General features: G+C 43.1%; 1 protein-coding gene across 3 annotated transcripts in view; it reads left to right on the forward strand.

Moving 5' to 3' along the window:
• Positions 1-6876, forward strand: part of ARHGAP19 (Rho GTPase activating protein 19) — a 40510-nt gene extending 33634 nt beyond the window's left edge. For all 3 annotated transcript variants that reach the window (XM_005885417.2, XM_014532712.1, XM_014532711.1), the window contains exon 12: positions 4571-6876. In XM_005885417.2, the coding sequence (XP_005885479.1) occupies positions 4571-4581 (11 nt within the window). In that variant the 3' untranslated portion in view covers positions 4582-6876. The remainder of the gene's footprint in view (positions 1-4570) is intronic.
• Positions 6877-13388: the final 6512 nt, after the last annotated feature.

Raw genomic sequence — 13388 nt, forward strand, 5'->3', positions numbered from 1 at the left:
TCAAAAATGTTAGTGATTCAGAAAAGTAGAGGCCCACTGAGAATGAAAGACCTTCCACTGGATTAGACAATGGCATTTTCATTTTTCTTTCTCCCTGGTCACTTCTTTGGCTGTCATGATATTCTTTGTTCTTGTTCTCCTCCTTCTTCTTTAATTCTCTTCTGTCTTGGCAGTAGCTTACTGTCATCTGCCTACCCTTCCATCCTTTGTGTTTTTCAGTGTTCTCTCTTAAATTCTCTGCTCATCTCTGCTCTTGATTTTTCCCTCTTAGCAGCTTGGTCTACTTCAACAGCTCAGTTCTGCTTTCTGTGGGATAACTGTATCCAAGCCTGCATCTCCAGATATGAACTCTTTTCAGTCTCCAAGCTCACATATTTAATGGCATCATCTTTTTTTTTTTTTTTACAATTAATACAACCCTACATTTTTTTGGTGGTGATTTTAGAAAAGGAATAAACATTTTTTGAAGATGATAATTCTTTGTTGTGGGGAGCTGTCCTGTTGTGCATTGTACAATGTTTAGCAGCATCCTTGGTCTCTACCCACTAGATGCCAGTAGCACCCTTCCCCCAGTTGTGACACAATAATGCCTCCAGACATTGCCAAATATCCCCTGGGGGGGAGGGAGAAAAATCACCCCCAGATGAGAACTGTTGAATTAGCACCTACTAATTTTTTGGGGGGTGGTAGTGGAGTGTCCCTGCTAAAAACAAGTTGCTGACCCGATAGGTCATGGAAGGCAAATATGCTTGCAGACCACACACGCACACACCTACTTATTAATGGGCAGTAATTTCATCAGTCAGAATCTTACCCATTCTAATTTTATTAACCAATGTCACCCCAGTAACTCAATAATAAAATACAAGTAGAATCTTACTCATTCTCCAAAGCCCAGCCTAAACCCCACCTTCTTTAAATAACCCAGCCAGATATATTTTTTCCTTTGAACTTTTTTCTTCATATATTTTTCTTGAATTCAGAGAGGAAGGAAGGGAGAGAGAAATAGAAACATCCTTGATGAGAGAGAATCATGGATCGGCTGCCTCCTGCAAGTCCCGCACTGGGGATCGAACCCACAACTGGGCATGTGCCCTTGACCGGAATCGAACCTGGGACCTTGCAGTTCGCAGGCAGACGCTCTATCCACTGAGTCAAACTGGCTAGGGCTCCTTTGAACTTTTATTGATGCTACTAAAATGTTTACTTCACATGTATTATTTGTAACTAGTTTCTCTTCTGGAAGACAAAGGTCAGACTTATGAATATACTGTGGTCTCCTGTCATCTATTCTTCTCTTGCTCCCAGTAGTGACAGTGCCTTGTATCTGGTAGGCATTTAGTAAACATTTGCTGGTGAAAAGGGTAGTGATGGTGTTTTGTATTGGTCTCAGCCTATCAATAACCAATGTTGTGGTTGGATTGGTCATTGTGATTCTTATTATGATTGCAAGATGCCCTTCAGGAATAACCATCAGAAAATTTTTTTGAAAAATAAGTTTTATTACTTACAAGACCTAGAAATTAGACAGCCCACCTAGGGTTGCATAGTGAGGTCATGGGCAGAGAGAGAGAGTACACTGGCGTAGGGTTCTGCATTTATTGGGGTCCAGGGTCACGTGGGCTCACTCTTTATTGGTGAATTTAAAGCATAAAGAGTGGGAATTTAAAATGTGAGAAGAGAAAAAAACCAGTGGCCCAAATGAGCAGTTATTGAAATTAAGATCTCTAAAGCATAGGAGCCCCAGTAGCCTAGTTCTTTATCTAGTCAGTGAGGCTGGCCTTGTGTCTATTGGAGATACTGTCTTTGAAGTGAATGTTTCTTTGAAATGGATGACTCAGCAATTGAAGCTTAAGTCAGGCACTTGCATTCCAAAAAGAAAAATAACTGTGATGGTTAATCCTACAATCCACTATGATGCTGCAGTGTCCCAGTTAATGGCAAGGACTTTAACTGCCTGGTTAGCTGATATGTTAAAAAGTCGGGGTAGGGCACCCTGTAACCCAGAAAGTACGTATCTAATTAGGATTATAATAGCAAATTCTAAAATAATTACACAGGCAATAGTCTGAAATCCAGTCCGTAGCTATTGTTTCAAACTTGAAGAGTCCTACAATGAAACTAAGCCAGTGATCTCAGGGGCCCTAGGAATCTGTTCAAAGATTTAGGCTATATTGTGAAATATATTAACATCTTGAGCTGTCTGGTGTAAGTAGGTTTGAACCTACCTTGAGTTGATAGATTGCTTTATATCTCATCTAAGTGATCTCTTAGATCTGAGAATAGCTCATTTCAGTTAAATGGTTGTGTTTCATTTCAGGAAGTGGTGATGCAGGTGGGTTCTCCAAGTTAGGCCTATATGGTGCAAGTATCTGTATCAGGTATTTAATAAGAGGCATATCTGCGGAGACAAAAGAAAATAAAGAACAAAGGTTAATGATTGGAGTAGATTATAATCCCAGTTGCTGAGTTCTGAAGGCAGCCAGTCGAGAAGATTTCTAGATGTCTAGCTTGAAGCATCTTCAGATAGAGTGAGGGCAGGCAGTGGCAATCTGATAGGTTTTCCTGGTTTTCAGTTCAAATGTCTCTGGTGATCTTTCTGAGTGGCCCATAGGACAATAGGCATGAAGATTGCCCATACATGAGCTGTGGTGGTGGTTTCTCTGAAGTTTATTTCAAGTTGTCCCATTTTAGCTTGCATGGCTTTGGGAAAAGGGCTGTTTTAATTCCAATGATTCCAAGTCAGGAGGGTGGGTGAAAAATTAGAAATGTTAGTTTGGAGAGTTGTAGCCAAATATTGCAGGAAACTAGAATTCAGAATCTAGTGCAGTTTACAGGTATAAAACAAAACCTCAAAAACAATAGCACTAGAATCTTGTATCCACAAAGGTGTATTACTGAGACATATTTTATGTTGGTAACCCTGAAGACATACCTATTTTAATTAAAGCCAACTTACATTAGCTTTATTTACTGAAGATTATCCCATATCACATGAACTTGAAAAGCATTTGGGTGAGTGTAGTTATTTCTGAATTTTTAGGAATACTTAATTTATAATTTGCTTATTTTTAAGCCAATTAAATACAGCTCTTTTATAAATTAATTTAAGCAATACCATCTAGAGTTAGAGAGAAAAGTCACATATACATAACATATGTGTGTAGACATATATAAACTTGCAGATTGCACAGAGAGATCCTATAGCTTCTTTACTTCCTGGGGGGTGGTGGGGTGGTGAGGAGGGAGTTACATGTCAAAGACATGGTGAGATTTACATCTTTAAGGCACAGAGAAAGAAAACATAATTTTTCTCCTAGGAGCTTTAATGCCTCTTGGATGGTTTTGGCAATCCCAGTTAAAATGTAATAGTGCAACCCTTTAATTAGAGGAGCACTCCGTAAAGAATAATTCTGTGGACTCAGGGTCCAATGGGATTCAATCAGCTTGAGTTTTGAAGTGGATGTCTCTTAACAATCAAAAAGCTCAACTTATGCACTTGCATTACAAAAAGAAAAAAACTGTCAGGGCTTTCGCTGCAGTTGGTAAGAACCTGAGCTCTACCTTCAAGCTTGGGCTCAGTCCCTCCCCAGCTTTGCTGCTTAGTAACTTTATAAATCTTGGGGCAAATTAACTTGTGTAGGCTTCAGATTCTTCTCCTGTTAAATGGCAAGCGCACCACCTCATGCACAGGTGGTTGTGAGGATAAATGAGATAATGTACATAAAAGAGCTCAGAGCAGTGCTTGGTACAAAATAGGCACTTAGTAAAATGGTAGCTGTTATTGTCTTTAAGATGATGTGTTCATTGCTGCACTATTTACAAGAGCCAAGATTTGAAAGCAGCTCAAGTGCCCATCAGTAGATGAGTGGATAAAACTGTGGTACATTTACACAATGGAATACTACTTGGCCATAGAAAAGAAGGAAATCTTATCTTTTTTGACAGCAAGGATGGACCTAGAGGGTATTATGCTAAGTGAAATAAGCTAGTCAGTGAAAGACAAATGCCATATGATTTCACTTATATGTGGAATCTAATGAACAAAATAAACAAGGACACAAAATAGAAACAGACTCATAGATACAGAGAACAGACTGACAGCTGTCAGATGGGAGGGGAATTGAGGGACTGGGGGGAAAAATGAAGTGATTAAGCAGTACAAATTGGTGGTTGCAGAATAGTCACAGAGATGTGGATTGCAGCATGGGGAATATGGTTAATAGTGTCAAGATAACTGGGCATGGGGCCAGGCCGGTGCTTGGGGCAGCAGGGAGACCACTCTGCGGAGTGCATGGTTTTCCGACCACTTTGCTGAACATCTGAAACTGGTGTGGGATGGTATTGAATGTAAATTGGTTGGAAAAAAAAGATGATGTAATGAACTGAGATTAGAGCAGTTGGACAAACTGAAGTTTACTTGGTAGAAATTCATCAATTCTCAACCAAACTTTTTAATCCTCAGTTTGTAGAAAATATTAAGTATAGATTCTCTAGCTCTTAGGTAGGAGGTTTGCAAAAAGAAATATTTATAAATGCGCTTAATGCCCTCGTTTCTCTTTCCACCTAGGATTCCTCTGAAGGACCAGAGTTCTCCTGTTGTCCACCAGAGTTTGCTCTGCAATGGGCCAGGTGTCATTCCCGCTCGCAGAGAAGCGTGGACTTGCAGCTTGCTGCTGCAGTTTGAATTGTGAAAGTTACTAATCCTGTAACTCGACTGATACCTCTAACTCCACTCACTGGGTGTTTCTGCAAACTCTGCCTTCTGAACCAGTGCCAGCAGCTTTTTTTTTGCTTTTTTTTAAAAAACGTTATGGGGAAACCACTAACCAGCCGATCGGCTTACACAGCACAGTAAATGGCAGAACTAGGCAGACTCCAGTGCTGATTTCATGTATTTGTTTAGGCACAGTCTGTTTTTAAAAATAGGAGATTTGTGCTCAACTGCCAGTGTTTTGTTTTTTAAAGTACTGTCATCCTAGTGGATTGATGTTATTTTTAACAGATATTTTGGACTTTTCTCTGTTTTGATAGTGTTGGGTATTTTTGTCATTATTTCTTGTTTATTTGTTGCTTGTTTATCTTTTAAAGCTATTTTTGTTTATGTAATCTAAATGGGCTCTAAGCCAGATGTCTTTCCTCCCTTTTTTACCTTCAACTTTGGGAAAACTTACCTCACGAGGCTGTAGTCCTCAATACCGTATTTATGTCCAAGGAATTTATAGCTTTCCTGGAAAATTTGTAGGTTTTCTTGGGTGTGAGATTGCAGATTATTTGGCCTGCAGTATTGAAAAAGGAGAATTCAGAATGATACAATATTTTAACAAATGTTAATTATTAGATTGTGTTCCTCCCTCTCTTCTCTCTCTCTCCCTCCTTCCTTCTTTCCTCAGTGATGTCAGATAATTGTGTGATTGTTGAACTCGTTTCCTTCCTTCAGTTTTCTCTGCCTAAAACATCTCTGGTGCCCGTGTGGTGCCAATACTTCTGTCAAATCACTGTGACTCAAGGGAAGTCTCTGACTGCTTAATAGAGGTTTGCCGAAGTATCTGTATGTAGTGGAAGCTCCGGAGTATGACTGGGTGGGGCTGGTTGTTTTTTTGTCCAGGACGACTCCTTGGGGTGGGGGTTGGGGTGGGGGTAGGGGGTGTTATACTGCGTTCTTCTAAGAGGTCAGGTGTGCAGGCTAGACAGTCTCCTGAGAGCCAGCTGGAGGCAGAGGAAGGAAGTGAGCAATAGTCTCTGCAGGACTTAAAGGAGAGAATGTCCTCATTGGAAGCAGTGTGGCTTATCACCAGAGTCCTAAGAGCTGCACAGCCCCTCTCCTTGTCAGAATGGGCACGGGGAGGAATGGGGCGATGGGTTGGAGCCGCTGCTTTGATGGGGTTGAGATGCTCATGTGTGTTTGGGGTGAGCAGAGGCATGGCTTTGATCTTGTGTGAATACTCACTGCCCCGAGAGCAGCACGTGGCAAGGGAGAAGGGTCGGTTTGTGCCTGCTCCTTAAGCTGTGTGACGCTCTCACCCGTGTGCTGGAGCCGAGTCAGGCCTCTGGTGAAGCAGTTGCCCAGCAAGTATGGTTGGCTGACCTGTTTTGAAACTATTGAAATGCTGTGTTATTGCTGAAACGAAAATGACCCTGGGAGCAGAGTTTGCTTTTGTGTCCAGTGCCAGTCCTCTTTTTCATACTTACTGTTCCTTCTGCTGCTGTAACGGCAATAGTGAAGGGAAAGAAAGGTAACATTTGGCCTTCCAATTTGATAGATTGTGAACAATTGATGGGTAGGAGTATAAAACTGCTTAGAAGTCCCTTTCTGTAGAGCAGTTTTATGTCATTCTTAAAAGTACTTATTAGCAAATTCATTTGTGTATGGTTTCTATTTGGCTTTTTTCCTTATTGAGAAAAAATAAATTCCTTGCACCAGCTGTCAGGGAATTCAGAAACCCCTTTTGGTGTGAACAGACTGAAGTAGTATTCTCCCTTCACTCCACACTTTATTCATTTAACTGTTTCCCCCTGGGGTGTGGGCTGTCCTTGTGGTCTGGCATCAGCTCGTGGGAGCAGAGCAGGGACCTGCTGCCCCTCGTCATCGGGTTTGTGCTGTGGCTCTGTCTGCGGAGGTTCCTGAGACTCAGGAGACTGGTTGTGTGGAGTCAGTAGTGCGCCTGGCTGGGTGGTGGGGGATGTCTGTCACAGCATGTGCTTTTATGTAGCTCACCCGTGTGCAGGTTCTGTCTGTATTTGGGTATGTGTTTCATTTAAGTTATTTATTAAGTATGCTTTCCCTTGTGTTAAGGGTATGATAGGTCATTTTTTTAAAATAGAAGCTGTGATCCAGTTGGAATTCAAATATGAGAAATAAATAGTATAACCTTCTGCCTTGTAATATGTAACTGTTCTAATCCTGTGGAATTTTATGGAGAACGCAAAGACAAAAGCCCTTTTCATTGGCCACAGAAGGGCACTGTCTCCCTTTTCACTGGTGGGAGGGTATTTTTGAGCCAGTATTTAACAATTTTTTAAATCTATAAGATTTTTTAAAATGTTATGTTTACTTTTTATGTTGGATCAGTCTCTGGAAATGCCTCTTCGTCTGGCTGAGAAAATTTCATTTTTTCTGGGGTCAGTGGTGATGGGTTTTGCTGTGGTGTGAATATGGGACAGTGTTTTGTGTCAGAGGGCTCAAGCATGAAAACCCAGCCTGCTTCATTGATTCACATCTGCACTGGGTGAGCTGCAGTGGTTGAATCAGTGAAAACCAGAGGCATGGAGTTTCTTACCTTTTACAATGATGGACTTTTGCACTGGGACCAATGAATCTGGTTTGAGAACTCCACTGCAAAAAAATGAAGAAACAAAAAAACCCCAAAACAAAACAAAAAGAAAACAACAAAAGAAGGAAAAAATGACACACACAAAAAAATTCCCGAGAAATACTCCACTGCAGCAGTGAAAGATTAGGAGATCCTGATACTACACCCGAGAGGCAACATATTAAAGGAGCTGGAGCTTTCTCATACCTGAAACCACAGTTGACCCGCCCCAAGCTCTTTACTCTGACGTCCCTCCAGCGTCAGTCAGCGATGACATGGGAGCCCCCTTGGGAAGTGGGGTAGTGCATGCTGTTGACTGTGGGGACCACTGGGTGTTCAGAGGTGGTGGTTTGGTTGGCCTGTAAGGACGCCACTTAATCCCAGAGTGGCAGAGCAGAACCATTCTCTCCTGAATAGCAGTGTTTCTGTTCAGCTTCCCTCACAGGAGCCTCTATTAGACGCGGTTTAAAGTACTGCCTTGTAGGAGAACCTGAGGTCATGGCTGTGCCCCACAGTGACCGGCCTGTGGCAGTGCATAACTGGGGAAGCCGTCTTTGGGATCGGACTTCTCTGGACTCCTTGCTTCCTTATTTCGTACGGGGCCTTGCACAGGTGCTGGAAGCTGATGGCTCTTGTTCTGGAGTCTTTTCTAAGTAGAACACCTTTCCCCAGGAGAGAGCCTCCTGCTTGTCCTCCACCCTGAAGTCTTTGTGTGGAAGGCAGGACCCCATCCCAAACCTGGATACCACCATTTGGCCGGATTGCCCTAGATTTGGGGAAAGATTTGGGTTCCTACGATGCACACGCATTTTAGACCAGTGGCAATGAACCCAATCTAAAACGGCTATAAAAACCTAGCTTTCCTAGACAATGAATGCTGAGGTCTTTCCTCCAGTGGAGAGTTGATGGAGGGGATGAGGAGGAGGTGGACTACATAATAGCCTGAGTGCTTGGGTTACCATGGAAACTGGAGTCTGCGAGGCCAGTCGATGCTAAAGAGCCATTGAGCACTCCCCCACACATTTGGGGACCAGCAGAACCTGTTGGGAAAAACACTCCTGCCCCAGGATCCTTTCTTCGTAGCAAGGGTTGCCTTTGCACTATCCCTGGATGCGCTCAACAAGAGAAACAGGGTTTTTAACTGTCGCCATTTCTTTTCATTCTTGTTTGACTATATATCATATATATATATGTAACTGTAAAGAAATAATCATATGCATTGTCTTTTATATTCATGTAATATTCTGAAATTAAATTTCTTTTGTTTCTTATTTATAGGCTTTGATTGGTTTCTTAGTTCACATTTTGAATGACAGATTATTTTTAATTTTTTAAATCCTCACCTGAGGGTATTTTTCCATTGATTTTTAGAGAAAGTGGAAGAGAGCGGGAAAGACAGAGAGAAATATTGATGTGAGAGTAACACATCGATTGGTTGCCTCCTGTGTGCACCCCGACCAGGGCTGGGGAGGAGCCTGCAACCAGGTACATGCCCTTGGCTGGAATCGAACCCAGGACCCTTCAATTCCCAGGCTGATGCTCTATCCACTGAGCCAAACCAGCTAGGGCCTGATGGATTATTTTAAAGAGATTGCCTTTAAAAAAATTCTCCCACTTTTACTGAGGTATTATTGACAGAGGTTCCTCTTGTTCTGAAGAACATGAAACCTCTCAGAAAAGCGCCCGTGGCTGGCTTTCCGGCTGGGTGGTGAGTCTGGGAGGAGGGGGCCTTTTGCCGATAGGATATGGGATTGGGACCTCCGGCTTCGGGGTTTCCTGGCTGGGTTTAGAATGCTTTGCACAGATTTCAGTGTCTCACATAATCTTTATTTACTCATTTAAAAATGAGTGATATTTACAGTAACAGTAAAAACCAATGACATTTTCATCTAGGGAGGCAGGTTGTAGTGTGCAGACAACTCTGGTTGAAATGTTTCTGCTGCTCATGATGTATGCAATCTTGGGTACGTCCCCTTGTCTGTAAGGTGGGACACTGGTGTCTAGTCCCAGTAATGCCATGCTCAGATTAAGCTTAGCACACAAGGTTTTAATTTGGGGTCTGTGGTTGTCCTTCAGGATATCGTTTACCCCTGTAATTCTTTTTATTTTTTTATTTTTTATTGATTTTTTACAGAGAGGAAAGGAGAGAAATAGAGAGTCAGAAACATCGATGAGAGAGAAACATCGATCAGCTGCCTCCTGCACATCCCCTACTGGGGATGTGCCCGCAACCCAGGTACATGCCCTTGACCGGAATCGAACCTGGGACCCTTCAGTCCGCAGGCCGACACTCCATCCACTGAGCCAAACCGGTTTCGGCAGCCCTTGTAAATTCTATGTAAAATGTGTGCATTTGAATTTTTCTAAGGCAGAGAGTTTAAAGCTTCCACAAGAACCCCAGAGGAGTCCTTGACCACTAAAACACTGTGAACCACTAGCCTTCCACAGTGCCTGGCAGATGGCAACTATTCATCAAATGTTAATTCTCTCTCTGCCAAGGATAAATTTTATAATCAGCAGCTCATTGATGCTGACATCGTTGTTTTTGATAACAAAGGAGTTACTTAAATCTGGAATGGGGGAAAGCTCTGCAGCTGTTCCACTCTGCTGCCTGCCCATCCTCTCCTCTCCTGGTGTGCTAGCTCCCCAGGTGCGGCTCAGGACTGTCTGTCCCTCTGTCCTCAGCCTCAAGGACCGCCTTGCATTATTTACGGTAAAGAAAGGAGCCACTGTTCCTGGTAAATGAAGGTTGGAGAGACCCTCATGGATAGTACATGGGAAACAGTGATGCAGGGAACAGAGAAAGGGATAAATGACAGGAGTAATTTTGAAAAGTAGGATAAAATGCCTGGTACAATGCTGAGCACATAAACATTAGTAATTGAATCAGAGAAAGGACTGAAGAAGAAGACACACACTACACAGCAGAAAGAAAGGTAGGAAAACCAGCTGGGAAGAGTTTTCCCAGGCCAGTTCCATGGTCTTTTTTTAAAAATATATATATTTTATTAATTTTTTTTTACAGAGAGGAAGGGAGAAGGATAGAGAGTTAGAAACATCGATGACAGAGAAACATCCATCAGCCGCCTCCTGCACACTTCCTACCGGGGATGTGCCCGCAACCAAGGTACATGCCCTTGACCGGAATTGAACCTGGGACCCTTGAGTCCGCAGGCCGACACTCTAGCCACTGAGCCAAACCGGTTAGGGGCAGTTCCGTGGTCTTTGTCATTGGCAGTCTGCCCACTCTCTGTTCTTGCCTGCACTCCTGAAATGGAACATATGGGGATGGGAATGGTGAAGAAGCCTGGCCCTATTCGAGGGGTAAGGTGTGCAGCATAGCATGCTTTTTCCAATGCTGCTTTTAAGTCCCAGCCTCTTCATTTCCCCGTAACAGGCAAAAACCAACAGCAAAAATTGGGGTTGAGCCATGGCCAAGTTTTGGTCTAAGTGGCTCATGAATATCTTCTCCTTTATCAGCAGCATTCAGTGCCCAGATCCTGAGAGTTGTCTACCTTGGAACCAGGATTGAGGTTAGCAGGAAGGGCCATTAGTTCACTGCTAGCTTTTCCCTTTTGTTTCCCCAAATCTACCTTTTAAAATGTTCAGTGCCTTAGTAACGAGGGGTACTTAGTTCAGTTGAACCATTCTGTGGGCAACAGAGAAAGAAAACAGACTATCTAAAAATCGTGAGTGCAGAAGCCATGCCTCAACACCTATCTATGGCAGTGGTAGTTGCTTTTTTTTTATTTCAGAGAGAGGAAGGAAGAGGGAGAGAGAAACATCAATGATGAGAGGAAATCATTGATCAGCTGCTTCCTGCACACCCCCACTGGGGATCGAGCCTGCACCCCTGACATGCGACCGTTACCTCCTGGTTCATAGGTCAACACTCAACCACTGAGCCACACCTGGCCAGGCAGGGGATTGCTTTTAAGAGCTCCTGCCCATGTGCTTCCCAATTTTCCAGTATCGGAAGAGGAATTATGACAGGGTCTCTAAAGAGTTCAAGTCTCCTGTGAATGAAAAATTCATACCACAATTTACTGAGTACTTACTATGTACGAAGCTTTGTGCGAGCCAATTAATTCCTGTGTCATTAAAGTCTTACATCTCTGTGAAGTAGTTATCTCCAATTTTACAGTAGGAGACACAATGAAAAGTTTAATGTATCCACTGTCAGCTAAAACGTGGCAGAGCCAGGATTAACATCCAGGGTTGCCTGACTTTAAGAACTTGGTTTTGCCCTGGCCAGGTAGCTCAGTTGGTTAGAGCATTGTCCCGATATACCAAGGTTGCAAGTTCGATCCTTGGTCAGGGCACATACAAGAAACGACCAATGAATACATAAATAAGTGGAACAACAAATCTCTTTCTCTCTAATTAATCAATAAAAAAAATAATAAAAAAAGAACTGTGGTTTTATGCAGGGGTTACACACCCCAATGTCTTCAGGAGCCAGGAAGGAAATGTAAGGTCATGAAAACAACAATCACTTCAAGAGATTTAAAAACACCATGGGAGCCAAACACAACTCCTCCACGGCCTGGATGTAGCCCACAAGTCCCACTTGGCATCCTCTGCACGACGCTGTGCTGTTCGTCTTCTGGCTGGGCCGCCGGTCCTCACAGGACGTTCTCCGGGACTGCTCCGCGCTGGCTCTGGGCTGACGGCAAGAGTGCCTTCCAGGATGGTGTGTGTTCCAGCAGGGAGGGTGAGTGAGCCCCCGCCGCTGGGAACTGCTGAGGGAGAATCTCTCCTCATGTCCTTGCTCTCCTGTGTGCACTGTCCCATGTGGCAGCCTCTAGCCACATGTGGATGTTGAGCACTTGAGATGTGGCCAATCTGAACCAAGATGTGCACTAAGTGTGAAATACACCCCAGAATTCAGACTCAGTAAGAAAAAGAGAATGTAAAAATGTCTCAATAATTTTTATATTGATTATATATTCAAATTATATTTTGGATGTATTGGTAATTAAATTCTATCACTAAAAGGACTGTTACCTGTTTTTACCTTAACATGACTGCTAGAAAATATTACATATGTGGCTTATTTATTTATTTTTTGTTAATCCTCACCCGAGGATTTATTTCCCATTGATTTTTTAAAATTTTGTTTTATTGCTTAAAATATTACAAAGAGTAGTACATATGTCTCCTTCCCCCCCACCCCCCTCCTTGCCTTCCCCCAGACTCCCCTAACCCCCAGTATCTTGTGTCCATTGGTTATGCTTATATGCATGCATACAAGTCCTTTGGTTGATCTCTTACCCACCCCCTCAACCCTCCCCGGTCTTCCCCCTGTAGTTTGACAGTCTGTTCGATGCTGCTCTGCCTCTGTATCTATTTTTGTTCATCAGTTTATAATGGTCTTTATTATCCATAAATGAGTGAGATCATGTGGTATTTTTCTTTCATTGACTGGCTTATTTCACTTAGCATAATGCTCTCCAGTTCCATCCATGCTGTTGCAAATGGTAAGAATTCCTTCTTTTTTACAGCAGCATAGTATTCCATCGTGTAGATGTACCACAGTTTTCTAATCCATTCATCTACTGATGGGCACTTAGGCTGTTTCCAAATCTTAGCTATGGTGAATTGTGCTGCTATGAACATAGGGGTTACCTCCCACACGTGTCCTGACTGGGGCCAGGGATTGAACCTGCAACCCAGATACGTGCAGGGAATTGAACCCATGGCCCTTCAGTGTGTGGGCCGACACCCTAACCACTTAGCAACACCAGCCAGGGCTATGTGGCTCATCTTATATTGCTATGTTCCCGAGCGTCTGGGGCTCTAATCCTAGCTGTCCTTTCTCCCCCTAGAGCAGTGGTTCTCAACCTTCTGGCCCTTTAAATACAGTTCCTCATGTTGTGACCCAACCATAAAATTATTTTCGTTGCTACTTCATAACTGTAATGTTGCTACTGTTATGAATCATAATGTAAATATCTGATATGCAGGATGGTTTTAGGCGACCCCTGTGAAAGGGCCGTTCGACCGCCAAAGGGGTCGCGACCCACAGGTTGAGAACTGCTGCCCTAGAGGCTACTCCTCAACTCCATCCTTACC

The sequence above is a fragment of the Myotis brandtii genome, unplaced genomic scaffold (genome assembly GCF_000412655.1).
Source record: "Myotis brandtii unplaced genomic scaffold, ASM41265v1 scaffold902, whole genome shotgun sequence".
In the NCBI taxonomy this organism is placed as follows: domain Eukaryota; kingdom Metazoa; phylum Chordata; class Mammalia; order Chiroptera; family Vespertilionidae; genus Myotis; species Myotis brandtii.